At 33.0% G+C, this 23,529-nt stretch overlaps 2 protein-coding genes and 1 pseudogene across 2 annotated transcripts; 1 reads left to right on the forward strand and 2 right to left on the reverse strand.

Moving 5' to 3' along the window:
• Nucleotides 1–805: 805 nt before the first annotated feature.
• Nucleotides 806–1,333, reverse strand: LOC142635792 (uncharacterized). Its single transcript, XM_075809874.1, has 2 exons — nucleotides 1,293–1,333; nucleotides 806–1,175 (listed from the first exon to the last, which is right to left on the reverse strand). Exons 1-2 carry the CDS (start codon nucleotides 1,331–1,333, stop codon nucleotides 806–808), a joined length of 411 nt encoding a protein of 136 aa, XP_075665989.1.
• Nucleotides 1,334–1,785: 452 nt separating this feature from the next.
• LOC142637702 (5S ribosomal RNA) lies at nucleotides 1,786–1,903 on the reverse strand (annotated as a pseudogene).
• Nucleotides 1,904–18,888: 16,985 nt separating this feature from the next.
• LOC142636579 (E3 ubiquitin-protein ligase CSU1) lies at nucleotides 18,889–21,991 on the forward strand. The gene is made up of 2 exons (XM_075810841.1): nucleotides 18,889–19,246; nucleotides 21,134–21,991. The coding sequence occupies exons 1-2, from the start codon at nucleotides 19,008–19,010 to the stop codon at nucleotides 21,807–21,809; spliced, it is 915 nt and encodes a 304-aa protein (XP_075666956.1). The 5' UTR covers nucleotides 18,889–19,007; the 3' UTR covers nucleotides 21,810–21,991.
• The last annotated feature ends 1,538 nt before the right edge of the window (nucleotides 21,992–23,529 follow it).

A 23,529-nucleotide genomic window follows, 5' to 3' on the forward strand; every position in this document is an offset into this window, starting at 1 on the left:
CATCATCATGATTACCATTGTTATTATTGTTAATCTTTATATTATTGTTTATTGTTATATTGTTTATGTTTATGTGTATTGCTATTAATAGTAATTAGATGTTAACATACGCAATGCACAAGAAAGATATATATATATATATATATATATATATATATGTATGTGGGTTCAAATTACACATTTTTTTAGATTATATAAATTACTAATAGACCTAGTGGTTAAAGAAAGCATTAAATGCTAATTTCTTTACATCTTGTTCACCTAATTAGTAACACTTTTATTTCTCTCCTTATTTATTATCTAAAACTTTTTCTTTTTCTTTTTGAGAAATCCGATGAAACTATTCTTATTAAATCAACAGGTGTAATCTGTCATGAGTAACAAGAGGAGAAACATTCACATGAATGTTCTCAATCCAAACAACAGGCAAAAACAAAACTTTAGAGTTTTTTGCTAACTTATCTACCGCTCTGTTTGTTTCAACAATGATATTTTCTAAAAAATGAGTCATTTTTCAAGAAGTATTTTCTATAAATCTATCTCATTTTTCAATGTTTGGTAATAACTTTAAATGAGTTGAAAAACAACCTCCTAACTTCCCTTATTTAGTTTACTGTGAGACAGAGTTGTTTTCCAAAAAAATTTAATGGAAAACAATCTCTAAAAATAAGCTATACTTTTTATGTTGACCGAAGATAGTTTTCCTTTGACTCATTTTTTTTTATGCTACCAAACACTGAAAAATAAGGAAAACTATCTTTACACAAGGTTTTCCATAAAAACAAACGGAGTGTACAACTCTATTTCAATCTCTACGGACATGAGAGAAAAAATAAGACCGAAGCGACGAGGCAGTAGCACATGAGTCGTCCACCATATGGCCAAACCGTGAAAAACTGATGCTCTCCGAATTTAGACTCTTAATCAAGGTTTCAAAGTCTCCTTCAAAGACAACCTCCCGCAATCCGAGTTCCCTCGCAAAAATAATAGCTCTTTGGCAAGCAAGGGCCTCCACCTCTATGGCAGAAGGAGGCAAGCTAATATTTTTGGACAAAGCTCCAATGACCAAACCAGCTGAATCTCTAATAACCACCCCAATTCCTGCCTTGTTAATTTCATGGAACAAAGCACCATTGAAATTAGCTTTGTAAAAAGGTGTCTGAGGCGGAGACCAGCTGTTGGAGCAAGGGGCACAATGGATAAGAAGGTAGAGCAAAACTCTATTCACAACGGATAATAGTATTACTTAAAAATGGAAAAAGAAAAAAGAGAGAGATAAGAGTATTACAGACTCGGCAAAAAGAAGAAGAAGCAAATATATGTATAAAGCCATGGAGAATAAAGAAAAGAAAAAAAAAGAGTATGTGTGCAAGGAGTAAAGTCCTCACAGAAGCATTAAATCAGATCACACGTGACTTTTTCTCAACGTGGTTATGTGTTTTAAAAAAACATTGCAAGCAACCTGTTACCATTTCGGAGAACTAACCAGTGTGTGTGTGTTCTAGAATAATTTTTGGTGCTTGCAAAAGTGAAATGGAGGTGGGAGTTTTTTTTTTTTTAAATAATTTTTAAGAGTAAAAAAAAGAAGAAAGAAAAAGGTGCAACACAAGGATTTCTCAAGAGGTCACTCATCTAGTAGTACTCTCACCCAAACACGGTTAATTACGGAGTTTTGATAGGATCTGACGCATTAGAGCTCTAAAATAATTTTTGGTCTTGCCAAAGTGAAATGGAGGAGTGAGTTTTTTTTTTTTTATTAGAATAAAAAAAAAATGAAAAAAGAAAAGGGTGCAACACAAGGATTTCTTAAGAGGTCACCCATCCTAGTACTACTCTCACTCAAACAAGCTTATTATGGAGTTCTGATGGGATCTGATGTATTAGTGTTGGTATGATCACACCATGAAGGTGGGAGATATAAGTTTATGTTGTGTAGAAATAGACAAAATGAGTTATACAAAAATGTGGGGGGGGGGGGGGGGAGAATTAGAATAAAGAAAATAAAGTTTATGAAATCTAAGTAAGCGGACAAAATATTTAATAAGATAACTAGAGAGAGTTAATGATATGACCAGTAATTTCTATCTACTGTAAGATTTAATAGGAATTAATGGTTCAAAAATTGTGTAACTTAAATCCATCTTTTATATATATGGTGATAGCAAAATTGAAAACAATACAATATTTCTCAAGAATGCAAAAGGTAAGTTAAGGAAAATATTTGTTTCTTAATAACAATTATTTATAACATTTTGTACATCATTGAAAAACATGTTAGCAATTGGAAATTATTCTTTTAGTTTTAAACCAACTTTCTCAAACCCTAAGAGGAATGTAGTCCAACAAGGCAAGGCCCAACAATCGGCTGGTTCAACCTGGAAGTCAAAGTGGCATGGTGTATGTGGTTTAATAGGAATGCAATTCGACAAGGCAAGGCCCAACAATTGGTTGCTGCAATTTTGCAAAAGGTTTGGAACTTAATAAAGGAATTTCAAACAGCAACTTTCAAGTTAGCTCGGCCTGAAATTAGTGACACAATGCAGTGGACAACCCTGGCAAGCGAAAATTATATCTTGCACCCGGCATATATGCCGGGTGCAGGATATACCGGCTCCCTGGCAAGGCCTTGGTACAAGATTAATATTGATAGGGTTATCTTTGTTGATTCACATTCAGCGGGTGTTGGGGTTATTGTTCAGAACTATAGAAGGCAGGTGGAGGAAGCTCTGAGTAAGAAGCTACACCTTCCATTAGGACCTTTGGAGGCCGAAACTAAGGCAATGGAAGAAGGGGTTTATTTTGCTTGGGATGTGGGGGTACGAGACGTGTTTGAGAGTGATTCCAAGATAGTCGTTGATGTGTTAAATGGAGTAAGTGAAGCCCCAGTAGCTATTGACAACATTATTAGAGGGATTTGAGTTAAAATGCAAGATTTCAGACTTGTGATTATGTCCCATGTTAAGCGAAAAGGTAATTGTCCAGCTCATCTTTTGGCTTAGTATGTCAAAAATATTGATTATTATATAACTTGGATAAAGGAAAATCCTAATATGGTTGAGTCTACAATGGCTAATAATGTATTATGTTTATCTTCTTTTAATAAAGTCAATGTCTTATTATCCAAAAAATAAATAAATGTTTATGCACATTTTGGGAAGCCCAGTAGAAAGAAGAAGCCCATCAACATGGATAAAAAAGAGTTAGTAATTGGATAGAAAAGACATTAAGTCCAAACAGCAGGAATAATGGGTCATAGGTCCATAAAACAAACAAATGGACTTTGAGGAAGCAAATAGGCCTAAAAGAGCCCGGAGAGAGAGAAGTAGCAAACACATGGGCAATATATGATGTAGAAAAGTAAGAACGGGCTACAGCAAGCCCAAAGTAATGCAAGTAAAGAAAGTAAGGGGTTGATGGAAAGTCCATAAGCTCCAAGGATGAAGGATAGAGTAATCGGGCCAGGGAAGCCCCAAGGAGTTAGTAAAAGCCCATAGGAACGCAGAATTAGAAAGGGCCAAAGATGCCTAAGGAAAGTAAATAGCCCAAGGATGCCCAAAAGGAAATTAATGGGACATAGGAACCCGCAATTAATGTAGTAAAAAGCCCAATGATCATACTAAGTCATTAAAAAAAGAATAAGCAACAAACCCAAAAAGGCCTAGTAGGCTTGGGTCAAATGAGATTACAACAGAAATAGCAGAGTGGTACAGTAGGAAATGCTAGCAAGACTACAGGAAGGAGCAAAAGAGTGGGTTGAAGGAAGAAAAGCCCACAATTAAGCAAAGCCCAACCCCTAAAGGGAGCAAGCCATAAAGAATGGGAAATCAGAAAATAGCTCACGCCATAAGAAGTCAAGGATAGACGATAGAATGCGCAGACGAGCCTCTAGACCACGGTGAACGCATGAGTAGTAGACAGGTTGTGGACGAACATAGAAGTGATGCACATGCAAGGCCTAGACATCACCAGCCTGTACCCAGCCAATACAGGAAGTGGTGGGTCACGGGTTAAAGGTAAGAGGGAATGGTCTGACGGTGGGGAGAGAGGAAAACCTATTCTGCGGTTCCTACTCAGGCTCTTTTGGGGAAAATGTCCTACTAGGATGACATACTGCCCAAAAGAAGTAAGGATGAGTTGGAACCACTAGATGCATGCCATGAGGTATGGAGAGAGAGAGAGCACCCAAGCAGTAGCAGGTAAGAATGTCACGGCAAGCAAACAAACAAAATAGTTCTCTTCGTTTGGCAATGTGGAGTGGCACAGTCAGCACAGGTAAGTGGTGCTGGCTGGGCAACTAACTAATCAAAGATGGTCAACAAGGACACCCACACCAGACAAAAGTGGTTAAAGGCTAAAATAATAAAAGACAGCCGTGGCAATCATCATATAAGGGACCCTTGCCGTGCACAGTAGAGGACACGAACATAGTAATAGTAACCTCTAGGAAAGAGTCACAACAAAGAAGCAAGCACTGAAACGGAAAATGAAAAAAGAAAAAGAAAAAAGAAAAGAAGAATTAGAAAGAACAAAAAAATAGAGAGCATAGAATGGTAGGCATGCACCAAATAGGTTGATCCCCTCTCTCCCTTTAAGGCCCTGTTCTTTGCTAAAGGCAAAAAGATTCTTTTGGGTATAGGCCATTTAGCCCTGTTCTCTCAAAGAAATTAATCTCTTTTTGAGGGAGATTATTTGCATTGAGGAAATGGTTCCCTTCTTGGTTCCGAGCCTGTGATATAATTTAGCACGGCATACTGATATTCCCCTCTTTGATTCAATAAACCCATTACTATTCCTTCCCCACTTAGTTCTACTGTTTTATGTACGAGGTGTCATTTGTCACTTCCCTTTATTTATTTTGTCTAAATAGTAAACGTATTTCCTTTGTTATCTTTATTATATCTGTCTGTCATAATTTTCTCATAGCAGCTCCGCATATCATGGGCATATGATCAAAGCTTTGACAAACAGGGCATAGTTTGTGCACAAGCTGGACTAAGGTGGATTGAAATTAGACTGGTCCCAGCTTCCTAATCCAGAACCTTTGGGCCCAGTATAGCAGAAGACAGCCCAACCCAACATTACAAAAAAGTCCACCACAATAAATAAACTTTCTTAAACCCCTTTTTTTCATCCTACAATCCAAAACACTGAAAATGTTTCTAAAAATTAAATAAAACTCAACAAAATTAAGGTTTAAAATCAAAGTGCAAAAAAAATTACTTCAACACCTCTTATGTGACATTAAGGCTGAAGTGGAATAATTAGGATCATGGTTGTTAAAATCCCGATCTAGATTCTACAATTTTACGATCTTACCTGCCCAAAACGATCCGGATTTTTCAAGAATTTTCGCGATCATTCAGGATCAGTAGGATCGTATGATTTTGACGATCCCAAAAGACTTTGGTTTCTTGTAATCTTCTTTAACTTGATAGAAGGCTCAATTAAACCCAAATGAAAATTTAAACCCAAATGAAAAATCAAATCTCAATAGACCAAGTTTTTCCACTCTAATTTAGAAAGAGTGTCTATTAGACCCAAATAAAAAAATATCCTAATAAAGTGTCACATTTTGAGGTTTTTGGCATCTTTAAATGATGCTTGCAAATGGATTTAGTAATGTATGGTAATTATATCAATGAATATTTATGTGATTATTTAACATACCAATGTGTATTTTTTTTTTTTCTCATATAATGTAGAATCTCACGATCTACGATCCGATCCTACGATCCACGATCTCACATACCTCCTACGATACTACGTACGATCTCAATTTTGACAACCTTGATTAGGATCCTTATCGCACCTTTGAGAAAGTGTCAAGACAGCTTTGTCAGTTAACAGTGAATGTTGCTAGATTGATTTTATCCATTTAGATGATTTTGACTTTTTTTTTTTTTTTTTTTGTATTGCTTTGTTTTTTGAAAAAAAAAAATTATAAAGTAATCAACCTTAAATTTTTTTACAAACTAAGCAATATTACGTTCTTAAAATAGTTTTTTTTTATGTGCTTTTGTTAGAACTTCATTCCCTTTCGATTGTGTGTGTTTATTTGTTTCTTATAATCATAATCATAATCTATATCTATATATACTATAAAATTGAAATCTCGAATTAATATTTGACTTTTCTTTGAATTCCTTAGAGCTTGCCACACATTTTTCCACATCAATCATATTAAAAAAAGGATTTGGTTTACCTCAAGTACTTTTAATTGTAATCTCTTTTTGTTTTAATGAAAAACTGTCACATCATCCACTAACTAAATAAAATGTATAGATTAAAACTCATACTACTTGCCATTGTATATTTAAATAAAAAAAACATGTCTAGTTAAAAAAATACCGGAGGTAAGCCAAACCTTTAAAATAAAACAAAATATTTCTCTCCAAAAAACAAAACCAAGTGAAACCCATCCACCTACTAGTGAAACTCCGCCCCTCTTCATATCGACCCTCATCTGAAGCTGACCCCTCACTCTCATAACCCCAAATCTGCCCTCCCTCTCATAACTCCAAATCTGACCATTGCCCAAAGGAAGATTAATTAACCTCCTCACTCTCATAATCAATATTTTTTAGTGGAGAAATTATGATCCAAGCGTATGCAAAATTTTTAATAAGACTTTGAGCCACGCAATAGAAATAGGTGGATGATCCCAAACAGAATGTTGATTGTAGCCTTATAGATGATAATTGTTGCTCTTTTTCCTTAATTTTTTTTATTTTTTAAATCTAGAGTATAAGCCAAAGGGAAAAGAAGGTAGATGAATTTTTTTTTTTTTAAAGTGTAAATACTGCCATAATCTAATTCAACGTGTGAATACTGAATAGATAAGTAAATAATTTTTTAAAACAAAAATGAATTTATTTTCTTAAAAATATAAGAGAAAACACTAATGATATGAGGAATACGAAGACCAAAATAAAATATTCTTAAACATTTAAAAAAATCACTCAGATGTCTAGGAACATCATATGATAAAGATGTAACAAATTCTGCTAATTTGTAAAAACAAATATTTAAAAATAGTGAAATAAGAAAACTGTATGAAATTATTTTACCAAGACCATATTCTTAACTACTCAAACTATTCCTTATCATCTTGTTGTTATTCAAATAAACTAAAATCTAACAACAATACGAAATAAGACATATTATAATCTAATTTTTTCCCAACTTAGGTCAACAATAAACACCATTCATTAAAAACATTCAGCATTGTAAATGAAATAACAAAATAAATACATGAACGTATACGAATTAATTAAAGATATGACAATAAGAGTACAAACTTCTTTTGTTGGCATCCCATTCCCCTTCTCTTGTATGTTTATTATTTCTCCAAAATTATAATTATATAAATTATAAAACACCTAAAAAGTAATTATTTTGCAATGACACAAAAATATGAAGAAATTCTTAATGTATAACGTAAGAAACATTTTCTAACATTCTAAATAATAAAAACGGTAAGAAACATAAGTTATCACTTGTCACACTTACATTTCTTGAAAGAAAAAAAAAAGACCACACTAGGGGTCTATTTGGAATTTCCTTATTTTGCTGAAATGGAAAACTTTTTACTTAAAGTACTGTAGATAAAGGTAAAAGTTAGTTAAAATAGTATAGTGAGACTCATGAATAGTACCAAAAAGTGCAGTGAGGCTCATGAATAGTAGTAAAAAATGTTGAATAGTAGTAGAAAATGTTGAATAGTAAAATAAGCTGGCTTTTTACGTTGGAGCCAAACGAACACTAGGGTGATTTTTAAGATATGATATATTTCAATTGATGTGTCTGTTTCATAATAATTATCAATGTCAAAATGAGCCCAAAAAAAAATCAATTGAGTTTTACATTAATTGGGATTTTTTTTCTTCAGACCACAAATGATTTTACGCGTTGAGCTAATTGCAACTCAAGGCCTAATGGACAACTAATGTAAAAATGAGTTTCTCTACATTTAGGGGGCGTTCGGTTTGTCATGATGTTATATTACCTTAATATTACATTATTACATTATTGTAATTTTATATTAATGTAACCTCAATACAAGAAAACAATATTACATTATTTAGAAAGGTGATGAGATTAAAGTGATATGATATATTTTGTTTTTAGATTATGGTAATATTAGAAAAATAGTATAAACCAAAAACTTTAATACTACATTGTTGATGCTCATTGTGGCAAGTAGGCTCAATAGCAGGAAGAAACCCAACAATATGGAAGGAAAAGAGTTAGTAAATTGAGAAGAAAACCATTAAGCTCGAACGGTAGGAATAATGGATCATAGGCCTAGAAAATAGCAAATGGGTCTCAAAGAAAGCAAGCGGGCCTAAGGGAGCCTAAAGAAAGAAGTAGTAAACCCATGGACATCATTAGAAATAGAAGGCAAGCAAGAATGGGTCAAAGAGGCCCGAAGTAATGAATTAAGTGAGTAAGGGGTTGATGGGAAGCTCATAAACCCCAGAAGAAAAGGATATGGAAATTTGGTCCAGGGAAGCTTAAAAGACTTAGCAAAGGCCCATGAGAGTGAAGAATTGAAATGGGCCGAGGATGTCCAAGGAAAGGAAATGGGCCAAGGATGCCCAAAAGGATGAATATGGGCCGAAAAAGCCTGGAAACAATGGGATGGGATAAGGAAGCCTGAAATAGCACGAATACTAGCCCAATGATAATACTGAGCCACTGGAATTAAGCAAAGGGAAAGTATACAGCAGGCCCAAAAGAGACTCAGTAAGCATCAAGCAAACAATGACACAACAGGAATGACAGAATGGTTTGGTAGAAGTACCAACATGCTCGCTAAAGGAATAAAGAATAAATTAAGAGAAAGAAAAGCCCACAATCAAGCAAGGCCTAGGCCAAGAAGGAAGTAAGTTATAAAGAACAAAGGTTCAGAGAACTATTCACGCTACAAGAAGTCAAGAATGAGCAGCAGAATGCATAGATGAGTCTTCAGGTCATGGCAAACACATGAGCAACAGACACGCAATGGACACACATGGAAGTAGAGCATGCCTAAGGTTCAAGCACCTCCAACTTGTACCCACTCAATACAGGAGTGGTGGGCCATGGGCCAAAGGTAAGAGAGGGTATGGTTTGGTAGTGGGGAGAAGGGGAGAGTCTATTCTGCAATTCCCACTCAAACTCTTTTGGGGGAAATGCCCTGCTGGAATGACATACCACTCAAAAGAAAGAAAGACAAGTTGGAATCACTAGGTACATGCCATGAGGGATAGTAAGAGAGAATGCCCACCCCTATCCAGATGGGAATGCCACGGCGGGTAAGTAAACAAAATAAGACTCTTTGTTTGGTAATGAGATGTGGCACAGCCAACACAGGTAAGTGGTGCTGGCTGGGTAGCTAATAAACCAAAGGTTGGTCTGAAAGGACACCCACACCCAGACAAAAAGGTTAAGGATAAAATAGTAAAAATTCATCACAGAAGGCAGTATAAAAGGAGCCTCCGCCATGCACAGTGAGGCATTAGGAGAACACGGAACAAGAGAGTAAAAGTATAGCAGAAAACTTAGAAAGAGAGAGAAAGAAAAACAAAGAGTAGGCAAAAGTATAGTAGCAGGCAAGCATGCACCAATAGGCTAATCACTTCTCTCCATCTAAAAGCCTACCCTTTAGTGAGGATTAAGGAATTCAAGCATAAGTCATTTAGACCCATTCTCTCAAAGTGGGTAATTTATGAGGCAAGATCTCTCCGTGAGGTTACCCACATTGAGGAAGTGGTTCATTCTTAGACTAAACTCCATAAGGCAACCAAGCACGGCAAACTGACCATCTTTTCCTTCGTTTTATTGATTAAGCATTGGTGTTATTTCCCTTTATTTATTATTACTATCATATTTATATTGCATTTATATCGCTGCACTGCTTCTTCCTTATTTCACTCAGTATTCCTTGTTTTCTGGCTAACATCAAACATACTTCCTTTTATTGTTGTTATATTACACTTTTCTGCCATAATTTTCTTGTAATAGTTTTATCTGCCATAGGCGAGTGATCAAGGTTCTAGCAAAAAGGGGCTTTAGTTTGCACACAAGCCGGTTTAAGGCGAGTTGTGATTAAGTTGGTCCTGACTCTTTGACCCAGAATCTTTGGGTCGTAGTGTGGCAGGAGGTAGCCCAGCCTACAGTCATAAAAAAGACCCACCATACACATCATCAAAATGTGTATCACATCAAGGGCAGCAGAATGCCCCTTTAAGGAGTTCCTCCCTTTTTCTTTCATAAATATAAATACAATAACAAAAAGAAAGATGAAATCGTGAGTTTAAAAAGAAAATTCTACAAAGAGGAATGCAGGCTCAAATGCCTCCTTGCTCAAAAGAAAGACCTCCAAAGGTCCAACTCTCTTTGTTCTTTGTTTCACTCTAAATACAGACACTTCAAAATCAAAGCTCTAGCATATCCATGTTTGATACATGTTCGTGTTAGACATATCAAGAAAAACTTTTGCATGCACGTCCTCAACGTTCTCGTAGGATTTTTTATTTATTTATTTTATAATAAACTTCAATAGTTATACAAGAAGAGAACAAAGAAGAGTAGGCCATTTTGAATATACACCACTGTAAGTTTCTTTAAAACCTTCTCCCTCTTCCCGTGTGTGTGTGTTAAAAATATTTAGTATTCTCAAAAAAGCAGTTTGGCTTACAAACAATAACTAAGGCATTGCGCAGACTGTGATTATTGAAACATAAAGGAGCTAGAGAGGTTGAAGTGACCAAGTAAACTATAGGGATGGAGTAATCTAAGATTGCAGCATCTATATTGATCTTGATCCAATCAAAGGGTGGAGGTGACCAAGTAAGCTGTGGGGATGGAGGTGCACTTGGCTTCTTGGGATCAAAAATGCCTTTTTATTTTATTTTTTCCTTCAAAAAATCCTTTGTTAAAGTTAAAAATTGAACTTTTTATGTAATTACTTATAATTCCACCCAAAAATTCCTTTGTTAAATTTTCAGATTGCAAGCATAAAACCTTAATTGTTATGGATGTACCATGTGAAGAACTCTATTAGAAACATATGTAGCTACCCCTCCCAACTAATCTATTCGCATCAAATTCTCTTGTGGTGTCTAATTTTTCTTTATATGTAAAAACATGAGTAACAATTACAAATTTTTTTTTTAATGGAATTGGGAGAAAAAATCTCTAAAATATCCAATAACTACAATCATGCATATTATGACCATCCAATTTCATTCTTGATGCATTTTGTTGGATATGTTTATGTCACATTGAATCTTCATTATTCATTATTATTTGAAAATATCATTTTGATGGAGTCTTATGAGTATTGCTTAAAAACACAATTACAATAACGAAGCATCATTCTCATTCTAATTTTTAATCTTTATTCTTCTTCTTTTTAACTCAAAATAAGATTTATGTTCAAAAATCAAAGTTATATCGTTCAACAATTGGAAGCTAATTAGGGTGATCTTTAGTGTTAAACTTATGTTGATTTGTATTGTTATTTTATTTACGTTTATGTATATTGTTATTGGTAGCACTTTGTCCCCTAAAAAGCACCCATTAGTGATACATATCATTGAAAACAACAAACCTAATCAACCATAATAGAAAATTCTCATTTCATCGAAAAATATTTTATGCTCGGTTAGAATTCGTCCAAGTGTAAGTAGAAGAAAAGAGATTGATTTAATTCCTAGAATGGTAAAATTAAAACATAAAAAAAAAAAAAAAAAAATTCAAGGATGGGGATTTATGAGGGGGCTATTTATGATATGCATCTGTCTTGTAATATTCCAAATAAGATGGCTCCCCAAAGTCATCACCCTCTTCTTGACAATTTTCATATCGAAGAAGCCACAAAAGTTGAAGTAAACATATGCCAAGGTGTTTCATTATTTTATTATTTATTTTGGCAATTATTGATTCAATTTTAATGTTAAAAATTATAGTAGAAACATTAAACTAAATTGCAATTGCGACCTCAATGATTTGTTTGGGCTCTAACCATATTGACGGGAAATTTTTTTGAGTAAAAATAAAGTATTACTATCTACTATAATTAGGGTAATTTGGCCTGTAAGGATAGAAATTCTACTCATATGTTCCCTGACAGAAGCCAATAATTACATAGGCAATCATTATGAAAGATAAAATTTATTTTTTATTCTCAATTATTAAAATTGGGATTGCAATATTTGCTTTTTAAAAAATTCAAATAGTTGCAATTTATAAAAGAGAGTCTCTCAAAAATCATCATGTTCTCCAATAGCCATCAAATTTAGAAAATTGTACATGATATCTTATTTCTCAAATACAAATGCAACCAAAATTGATATATTCAATTTGCCATTGCTAAGCATATTGGTTGGGTTTACCATTTGAAGTCCAAATTATTAAAGCCAAAAAATACATGAAAGAAAGAACAATTAATTATCCATATCCCGATCCACCCTTGCCCACCTATATTTAATGGTTAAAAAATAATAATGAAGGCTTATGGTTAAGGCTATTGCTTGAAAACCGAAATCACAATAAAAAAGTATTATCATCATCATTACCATTGGTATTAGTGCTAATATTTATGTTCATGTTCATGTTCATGTTCATGTTTATTGCTTTTTGTTTCTGTTTACGTGTACTGTTATGAATAGTAATTAGTTGATAACATGAATAATGCACATGATAGTTTAATTATAACAAATCTTGTCGTAGTAATATTTAAAAAAAAAAATACAATATTCTCAAGAATGCAAAAGGTAAGTTAGGGAAAATATTCATTCCTTAATAACAATCATTTATAACATTTTGTGCATCATTATAAAACATGTTAGTAATTGGAAATTATTCTTTTGGTTTTAAACTAACTTTCTCAAACCATTTTTCTTCTTCCTACTGAAAATGTATCTCAAAAATAAATAAAACTACAATTCAAAACCAAAGTGCAAAAAGGTTTGCTTTAACAGCTCTTCTTCTTCTTCTTATTGAGAATATATCATCTATAAATAACAGATAGAACAAAATTAGAAAATATAATTTATGTTGTGTGCAAAAATTGCAATGGTGCATAATTAAATTCAAAATTTTTAATAAGACTTTGAGCAATGCAATAGAAATAGATGGATGATCCCAAATAGAATGTTGGTTGTAGCCTTATAAATGATAATTGTCGCTCTTTTTCCTTCTTCTTCTTTTTTTCTATAAAAAATCTATAATATAAGTTGAAGGGAAAAAAGGTAGATGAAATTTTTTGAAAAAAAAAATGTAAATACTGCCATAATCTAATTCAATGTGTGAATAATGAATAGATAAGTAAATAATTTTTCAACACAAAAACGAATTTATTTTCTTAAAAATATAAGAGAAAACACTAATGAGATAAGGAATATGAAGACCAAAATAAAATATTCTTAAACATTTAAAACAATCACTCAGATATTTAGAAACATCATATGATAAAGACATAACAATTTTTGTTAATTTGTCAAAAAAATATTTTAAAAAAGTGAAAGGAAACCGCATGAAATTAATTTGCATAGACCATTTTCTTAACTACTCAAACTATTCCTTATCATCTTGTTGTTTTCTAAATAAACTAAAATCTAACAACCAGTGGCGGCTCTAGGAATTTTTTTAAGAGGGGTCATTAAAAAATTTTAATAAAAAAAGAACTTGAATATATAGAGTTATCGACAAAAAAAATTAATACATAAACTTTTACAATTTTCTTCTACAAATTTTCAAATTTTGAATTGTTATATGACAGTTCATTATGAGTATCTATTGCCAATGTGGGTAGCTAAAAGCCTATGACTATTTTATTTTGTTAAACTTATGTAACATTTTTATTTTTATACAATTGTTATTAACTATTTGTTATTTTTTTTATAAAAATATTTTAAGCTAAATGACTAAACTAAACTCATTAGCTCTGTATTAATTATTGACTCACACAACCAAACTCATTCATGCATAAAATTATAAATTATGTGTCTACTTAACAAATCAAATGCTTAGACAAACACTAACTTTTTTTTTCTTAAATTTTACTAGCTTTATAACAAAAAGTTATTATAACATGATAACAATACACACACATGTAACAAACCATCTCTGTTTCCTAATTATTAAATTATATAAATTTATATTATATTTATATTGTACACACAAACGTCCACACACATCATAATTCACACAAATAGCATTATAACAAAAAGTAATGCACACAATTAATATTAGCCACACCCACACACATAATATAAATTTATAAAAAAGAGTGATATTTACAATTCATAAACACTTACTCTTTACTCTTAAAGTTGGAAATGCTTGTAATAAGGATGTGCAAAATTTAAGTTAGGGTGTGCAAAAATATTTTTTCTTTTAATTAAAGTATTAAACTAACAAAAAAAATTTATATTTATATATATATATATATATATATATATATATATATATATATATATTGTTGAAGTAGGGGGTTCATTTGAACCCTGAATATAGAGTAGCGCTGCCCCTGCAAACAACAATACGAAATAAGACATATTATAATCTAATTTTTTCCCAACTTAGGTCAACAATAAACACCATTCATTAAAAACATTCAGCATTGTAAATGAAATAACAAAACAAATACTCAAATCAAGGAACATATATGAATTAATTAAAGATATGACAATAAGAGTACAAACTTCTTATGACGACTAGTGCAACCCGGATGAATTTTAATCAGTTGGCTGAGTTTGTGATATTTGTAAAATCACTTCTATAAGTCTATTTTATTGACTTCTTTTATTGTTTAATGTGTGATAATAGTAATTTATAGAGGAGAAAACCTTTAAAAAAAAAAATTAAAAAAACACTGTTCCAACCTTCTACCTGGCCTTAAATCTCTCATCCCTTTAAAATACTACTTTGTTATTATTAGTTTATCACTTTTTAGTTTTTAACCTCTGTCACTGTGCATCATTTTTTTGCTCCTAATTTGATCCCTTTTCACTTTCAGCCATAGTCTGTAGGTACGTTAAACTATATCAATCTATATATTTCACAACTACTGCCATTTTAGGCTTAAAGTTTAGGATTCAGTTAATATATGCATTTAGGGTTATATCAATTTCCCATTTTTAGAAGTATTTTTTGAGAAATTAAAAAAATTGTCAAAAAAATTAATAAATTTTTTATTTTTTGTAAAAAAATTCTTTAAAATAGTTTATTAATGTATGTTATAAGAGTATACATTAATAAAACTCTTAAATTACTTTTGTTTTTGTTTTTGTCGTGTAGTGTGAGTGTGTGAACCTTGTTTCTTCTTTTGAATATTTTGTTGTTCTATTTATTTATTCCTTTAGCTGATCGATTTTTTTTTTTTTTTTAGAAACATCCTTTAGCTGATCTTATTTAACTTTACTGCATTCTATGTATGAAATAAAGCTATAAGCATTATTGTGTTATTTTATATTTAATAAAGAATTTTCTCAAAAAAATATTTAATAAAGAATTCGTTGCAATCTTATGACATCTTTTCATTTTACTTGTGTTAGAAATAAAGAAGAGATATTACTTGAATTTTTCTTGCAATTTACATAAAAATAATATTATCAAAAAAGGTAGCGGAGATGAAACATGGACCAAGTCACTATTTTGAGGCAAATCATGCCGTCTATGGTTTATCCAATGTAGTTAGACAAACAGTTTCTGCACGTTGTCCTTAGGATACAACAATCCAACTACCTTGCTTGTTATTCTTGCGAGCTTACACTGCTCTTAGGATATGAACTCTCTATAGCACTTTCAATTTCCACAAAATAGAGTGAAAAATAAAATCTTTTTGTTAAGAGTAAGAAGCAATAGATGGTGGGTGTTTAAAATAATAACAATATTTTTTTTAAAGTCGGTAGCTTTATCCAAATATGGTGATACCGAAACTTTTATTTATTTCTATATATATAATAGTCGGCCGGACATGTAACTTGTCCTTAGCCAAATAATCAAAACATTTGATATCAATTAAATGGTCGAAATCAATAGCCCATAACGTGGCTAAACTTTTCAAATCCGTTTAGAAAGTTTCAGAATATATATTTGAAATATTGCCAACTATTTTGACTTTCCATTAAACTAAATAGTAAGAGCATCCACATCAGTAGATGCAAAAATTTTGTAAATTTACATATCTAAAACCTACTTTTTTATTTTACACTTTTATTTTTACAAAACATCCATATCAATTTGTCTATTACACACATTTATTCAAATAAAATATTCAATCCACACCCACTATCAACCCACCCAACCACCATCATCAACCCACAAATCTTCAACTAATTCATTCCTATCAAACACATAAACAATCAACCAAAAAAAAAAAAAACACACACACACACACACACACACACACAATTCTAACTTTCTGAGCAGCCGAACAAAAACCCAAATAGAAAAAAAAAAAAAAAATCAAAAGAAACCCAGGTAGAGAAGGTGTAGATGGGTCTCATGGAGCTACCCTAAGTGGCTTGCTTGAACTTCGACTTGGCAGATGGGTCTCATGGGTTATTGAGAGTTTTTGAACGGACTCATGGGTTATCGAGAGTTTTTGAGCGATCTGGTAGATGGGTCTCAATTGATGTTGCTGAGAATTGAGAGTTTTTGAGTAATCTGGAAGAGGATCTGAGTTTTTGAGCGATCTAGATGTAGGAGAAGGATGTTGGAACGACAGCATTATTTTGGCTCACCGAAATATTAGATTAAAGAACGACGGCATCATTTAGTCAATCATGGACTCAAGTCACTCAAGTCACAGCTGCTAAGGAAGAAGAAGAGTGATCAGCGGCAGAGGAGAGTGAGGTGAGAGTGAGAGCAACAGAGACAAGGAGAGAAAAAAAATATTAAAATATTAAATGCAAGTGCTACAGTAACCGTGCATATTTGCACATTATATATGCACGATTACTATAGCAAATGTGCAAATATGCATACTTTTAAAAGCACTAATGTCGAGCATTTTTTAGGCAAAATGTGTAAAATTTGTGTCTTTTTCTATTATGCAAGACTTTGCATCCACTGATGTGGATTCTCTAAATACTAGTATATATGGTAACTTTATTATAATATATAATAATTCAGAAATAGTTGTACACTTAAGTGTTGAAAAACTTTCCATATATAATGTTACCTTATTATATTCAAATAAGAATGCTTGAATGTAAAACGTTTATACTGGAAAATTTAGATATTGTAATAAAACTAAATATGTTGACAATGATGGTATTAAACATCATGTTAATGTTCAAAAATTTTCCAAACTAAAAACCATTGACAATAGCTATTCAAATTCTGATATATATTTGAATTTCAAATTTAGCAATCAACGTATTTGTCATTAAGGATGTGTTTGTTTGAAAGTGAAATAGAATGAATGGAAAACTTTGGAGAGAAAATGAGAAGAAAAACTTTTTTGTAGTGTGTTTAGTTGGGTGGAAAGAAAGGACAATAATTGGTGGGGGTCCAGATGCATTCTCCCTAGGCCTACCAAAAAGTTTTCTCCCCAAAATAGAGAGAAAACTAAAGGGAGAATATGGAGCTACTTAATGGACAAAAATGCTCGTGTGCACTTGCACATGGGCTTCGTCTGTACATTGCTCTTTTTCACTTTTTTTACTATTTTTTTTCCTTCCTCCTAGACGTTGCCTTCTTCTTCTTCTTCTTCTTCTTCTTCATCTTCACTTTTGATTTACTTGGCAGGCATCCAATGTACATTGCTCATATTCTATTTTTTTTTCTTTTTCTTTCTTTTGTGTGTGTGTGTGTGTGTGTTTTTTGTTTAGATGTGATCTTTTTTTTTTTTTTTTTTTTTTTCTTTCTTGTGGTTGTTTGTCACTTTTTTAGTTTTAATTGAGATCATTTTTTTTGACAAAGGTATATGAGTAAATTTATACAAACTCACTTTTTTCATTCCTTCACTTTTCCACTCCCAGCCAAATAAAAAAGAAGGAAGTTAAAATTTTTTCTATCCTCCCGCTTTTCCATCCTCTCACAATTTTTTATCCTCCCACTTTTCCACCCCTCCAATCAAACGGACTCTAAGGGATACTTGATTTCCTCAATTCACATAAACGTGTATTAAAATAAAATATGATATTTTTATAAAAATATCCAACAACTTGTGAATTTTAAAGATTTTTTTTTTTTTTTTTGGGTGGAAAAGAAGAAGTTGATTTTGAATTATAACAGTTAGTTTAATTTAGCCATATACTTATTTTATAAATTTATATATTTATGTTCTGATTTCTCAAAATTATATATATTTTTATTTTATTTTATATTTGACTTTACAATTCTATCAATAACCCAATGACCTAACTTATAGATTAGGTCTTCGACTCAATGTCCAAGGGTTGAATAATTAAGATTAAGTTATTTTGAGAAACAAACACACACACACGCGACTTTTGAGTGGAGTTGTGGTGTGCTTTTATGTTAAAACTCATTTCCTTCTTCCTTGTGTGTGCGTGTTTGTTTTTTTTTAAAAGAATAATTGTCTCACATTGTTTAAGAGAGTGTGTTATGTATAGTATAACTTGCCTTATCTTTTCTTAAAAGTTACTATAATTTTTTAGTGCAATTATAGTGTGTACCTTTGTATTTGAATAACTAAGATTAAAAAACAAAGTATTAATTAAAAAAATTAGATTTTTTTTAAACATGACCAACAATTTGGATATTAGGCCATATTTACTATCTCTAGGCTTCACCCGGCCCATAAAGTGCTCTGTCAGACCTAAAACTGTTCAAATCCTAGTTGGGCTTTTAGACCACTGGAGCAATATCAGATCCATCGCAGTAAGTCGGCAATAAAAACCAATTACTCATAAATTCTACAAATTTGTAGATTTCACTCTTCACTGTTTCACAAAACGTTAGATTCAATATTTCTAGGGTTTCTTCTTCTTCTTCTTCTTCTTCTTCGAATCGAAATCCAAAATCCAATTCGAGACTGAGAGAAAATGCCTCAGAGGCACTCGAAGAACAACAACGACCTAGCGTTCTTCACGTACGACGAGAAGCGAAAGCTAGGGTACGGTACGCAGAGCGAGAGGCTCGGCAAGGACTCGATCAAGCCCTTCGATGCTTGTTCTCTGTGTCTCAAGCCCTTCATCGACCCCTTGTGTTGCCAAAAGGGCCATGTCTTCTGCAAAGAATGCATCCTCGAATGCCTCCTCTCTCAAAAGAAAGACATCCAAAGGTCCCTTCTCTCTCTCTCAATATTCTACTTTAATTTTAGTCCAACATGGAATTTTTTTTTTTTGCTTAATTTTTGTGCAATTCATAGTTTGTATGATTATATTATTATATTAGTTGAATCAAGCTTGGGTTTTGATTGGTGAACTGTTAAACTTGTTTGATTGAAATGCTAGTTTTCGTAGCGGTTTAATGTTCTGAATTTTGATTGGTTCTTTGGGCATTAGCTGATGAGTTATATTCAGTGAAAATTGATGTTTGGGTTATATTAGCTGAATTAAGCTCGTTTTGGTTGTGTACATATTGTGTGTGTGGTTCTTTTAATAATGAAAAGTGTGGTTTTTTATTGGTGAATTTGTTAGTCAATGAAATTCCTTTGTGTCAAATGTATGTCAATTGCATCATAGTAGTTCCCCTGCTTGGAGAAAAAAAAAAGGAGCTAATTTTCTTTGCGGTTTAATGTTCTATATGTTGATGGATTCTTTGGGCATTAGCTGATTAGTTGTACTAAACCTTAATTTCCACTGGGTATTGAACCAATAATCAAAGAAAGTATATATCTTTCCTTGGCAAGCCCAGTTCCAAACAAACACTTTTCCTGATTTTTTTTTTTTTACCCTTTTAAATCCTACCTGGTAGTTTTCAGTATCTTATTCACTAATATTTGACTGGCTTGTATAAGATTTTAACATAAAAATGGTAAAATTATTAGGCAAAATGATTAAGAATGGATAACTTAAGAATTGGAAAGATAAATGAAGCTAAAATCTTTTCTTTTTGCATGTGTGTCTGTGTGTGCGCATCTATGCACACATATTGGCCATTAAGTTTTATGGATATGAAAATTGTTTTAGGATCAAGGATTGTGTAATTTGTAGGTTTCTTTTCTAAGAATGTCATTTTAGGTAAAATTCATCAAGTGTTTAGGCAGTCATTTACTAAAGTGGTTCTTAAATTGAACAAGTCTTATGGTTGATTGAAGAAGAATTTAAAATTTTGCAACTGGAAACTGATGTGAGACTGTAGAGAAAACCAAAAAGTTGAGTCTAGAGTCTAGGAATTGTGTTTGGGCCTTGGGGTATTATGACAAATTGACAATGGCAGATGTGCCGATAGTTTGGCTCGAAATGCATCCTGAGTGGCTTCATTGTGTAATGTCTTTAGATCCATACCTGCTGGTTGTGTTCTTTGTATGTTTTCTGTGATGCTAGTAAGGGAAGATCCTCTTCTTGTAGTTTTCTTTTGGGTTAATAAATGCTTATTCTCAGCCAAAGAGGGGGACAGAGACAGAGAGAGCCAAAGAACTCTGACTGTATTTCTGTACCTTTGTAGCATAAACGATTGCTGAGAAGCTTCTAGAATTTTCCTTTATAATTGAGAAAAATTTATAATCCAAGGCCATTGAATAATTTGGCTTCTGTTGGATGATTATGGCTTGTACTGACCACATTTTTTTTTTAAAAATGATCATGAGCTCACTTCAGTTTATAGGCTTTGTCATCATTGTTAATATGTTTTACGATCATGAGGCTATACTAGCTTCTCAGCAGAAGTTTAGGTTGTTTGTCTTGAAGGTTGTAGAAGAACTTTTATAAGTTACATTTTCAACCACTTCATATGTTTTTTTTTGTGTGTGTGTGGGGATGGGGTGCTATATATTCTATATGTCTTGGGCTGATCTTGGTCTCTTATTGGGAATTGTGTAAATAATATGCTTTATTATTCTAGAAAAGATAAGAATAAATAGGTTTTATTGTAGTACTTAGCACTGAAAGGAAACTTTGGGGGTGGCTATTTTGCATTTTGCCTATACATTGTGTCTTGAGCATCTTCATCTACTTTTCTTTCTTATGTTTAATGGTGTCCTGAAGCATGGTTTATTAACTGGCAGGAGGCTAGCTGCTCATGCTGTTCAGCAGAAGCAAGAGAAGGAAGAGGAAGAAGAGAAGTTAATGTTGCAGAAGGCCAGAGAACTCGATGCATTTGATCAGCAAAACCATGGTGCAGTACCACAATACAATGATAGAAACCAGAGCCACGACAAGAACGGCTTCCATGGGGCAAATAGTGTGAAGGTTACTTCATATGAAGAAGAAGCACTTCGGACAATGAAGGCTTTTTGGCTGCCTTCTGCTACACCAGAAGCTCCTGTTAAAGTAGAGGCTCCCTCCGCCAGTACTGTCTGTCCAGAAGGCAATGAGAAACTCAAGATGAAGACTCTCTTCCCTATCTACCTTACAGAAGACACTAGTGAGCAGAAGAAATCCAAGCCTCTTGATAAGACCTATATCTGCCCTAGCTGCAAGGTTACATTGACCAACACATTGTCGCTTGTGGCCCTTAGTTCTTGTGGGCATGTCTTTTGCAAGAAGTGCGCTGATAAGTTTATGGTGGTTGATAAAGTTTGTTTGGTCTGCAACAAAGGATGTAAAGAGAGGAATTTGGTGAAATTGGAGAAAGGAGGGACAGGCTTTGCTGGCCATGGAGATCATCTTCAAGCTACATCCTTTAAGCATTTGGGGAGTGGTTCAGGTTTGGGCCTGACCCGGCCTGCGGTGAAAACTTGAGCTCTTGGTTTTAGCTTGGTAAACTGTACCCAACTATACCTCACCCAAAAGAGCAAAAGGTGCAGCAAGTTTTTTCTGTTGATTTGTTCCATATTTGACAACATTATCGTTGGCTCTTGATCTGATTGTCATCTGTATGTTTTTTGTAAGATATGAATATTAATGCATCATCTCTTGTCTCCCCCTCTCTTTGCTCATATCTTATATCGGTCCTTCATCATTTGTAAACCTTAATCATATGAAATCAGTAAACACTTAACAATATGAAATCAGTTTGTGCCAAGAGTTTTGTATATCAACTAGCATTTCAAGGTGTTTCTAAAAGTTCGTTTGGATAGAACTTATTACTAAAAATTGAAAACATTGTAGCAAAATAATTTTTAAATGTGTCAATGGTGCTGTGAACCCATTTTTAATGAAAAAGTGGCTGAAATGTAAAGTTTGTGGATCTTGTGAACAGTGCACAGGACCCACTATATGCATGGTAGAAGGTGGAAAGGTCAACACTTGCGGCTGGAAAAAAAGAAAAGAAAAGAAGGAAACGTGATGTACAAAACGTAGACGCACAATAAGTTGGATTCAAACGCTACCTAACGGAGGTTTCTAGGGTTCAAAATCTCTCTCCTACGGTAACTGTCAAATTATCAAAAAAATTATGAAATCAGTTTGTTTGACTTTAACACAAGAATTCTTTGATGCTTGGATATGGTATTAGCTGAGTTGATCTTTGAATCTATCTAAATGCTTCTTCTGGGTATGCCCTACGTGACTACTTAGGGTGTTGCCACTGAGTAGTTTTGATGAAAAAAGTAGAAAGCATGGAATAATTTGGAATGGAGATATCAATTAGTGATATGATTGTGTTATAATTATGAGGTGCAGGTGGAGGTGTGGAAGGTCAAGGTACTGTCGTTGATGTACTGCCCCCTGCACATATATTTGTGGGTGTGTGATAGTACTCACAGTGGGTGTGATATTGGGTCCATGGATTAATTGAATTGATTTCTTCCTGTTTGTGTAACTATTGCATCAAGAGGTGCTTTTTTTGTCTCTAAATTGTGGCTGTTGACCAATAAGTTTGTGTTGTGTTCATATGATTCATCAATTCTGTGCTCTGTCAACGAAGACATTGGGTTGGTTCACGTGTAATGTATGACCATTGTTGACAAAACATACACTAATGACCAGTTTGCAAGGGTTTCCACTTTCCCGGTTGCTGTGCTATTCTTTGGGGTTGGTATTTTGCCTCCTATCCACTGCCATTGTTAGGGATGCATTTATTATATGGGTTGAGGAATTTGAACTTGGGCTTTACTTCATGTTCCTAAGAGAATTGGATGTTACCAAGCCATAAGGCGCTTGACACTTTTTTCGAATCATAACAATGAGTCTTGGGTAAATTTTTTGGTTGATCCATTATTTGTGTGGCACATAAGAATTTTATTTTTGGGAAAACTAATTTTTTTTAGGTTATGTGAAGGTTTTTTTTAATATATATATATATATATATATATATATATATAATATAATATAATATAATAGTTTCAATAGGAATGTGAGATTTGAATTCCAGACATCATTTTTGAAAAATAAAAAATTTCAGACACATCGTATGAAAATATTAGGAGATGTCAATTATTTTAAAATGCTATTGATAGATTATACACAATTAAATCTTCTGGATATGCCATATATTTAATTTTAGATGCATTTCGTTATT

This window comes from Castanea sativa, chromosome 5, assembly GCF_040712315.1.
Source record: "Castanea sativa cultivar Marrone di Chiusa Pesio chromosome 5, ASM4071231v1".
NCBI classification, from domain to species: Eukaryota; Viridiplantae; Streptophyta; class Magnoliopsida; order Fagales; family Fagaceae; genus Castanea; species Castanea sativa.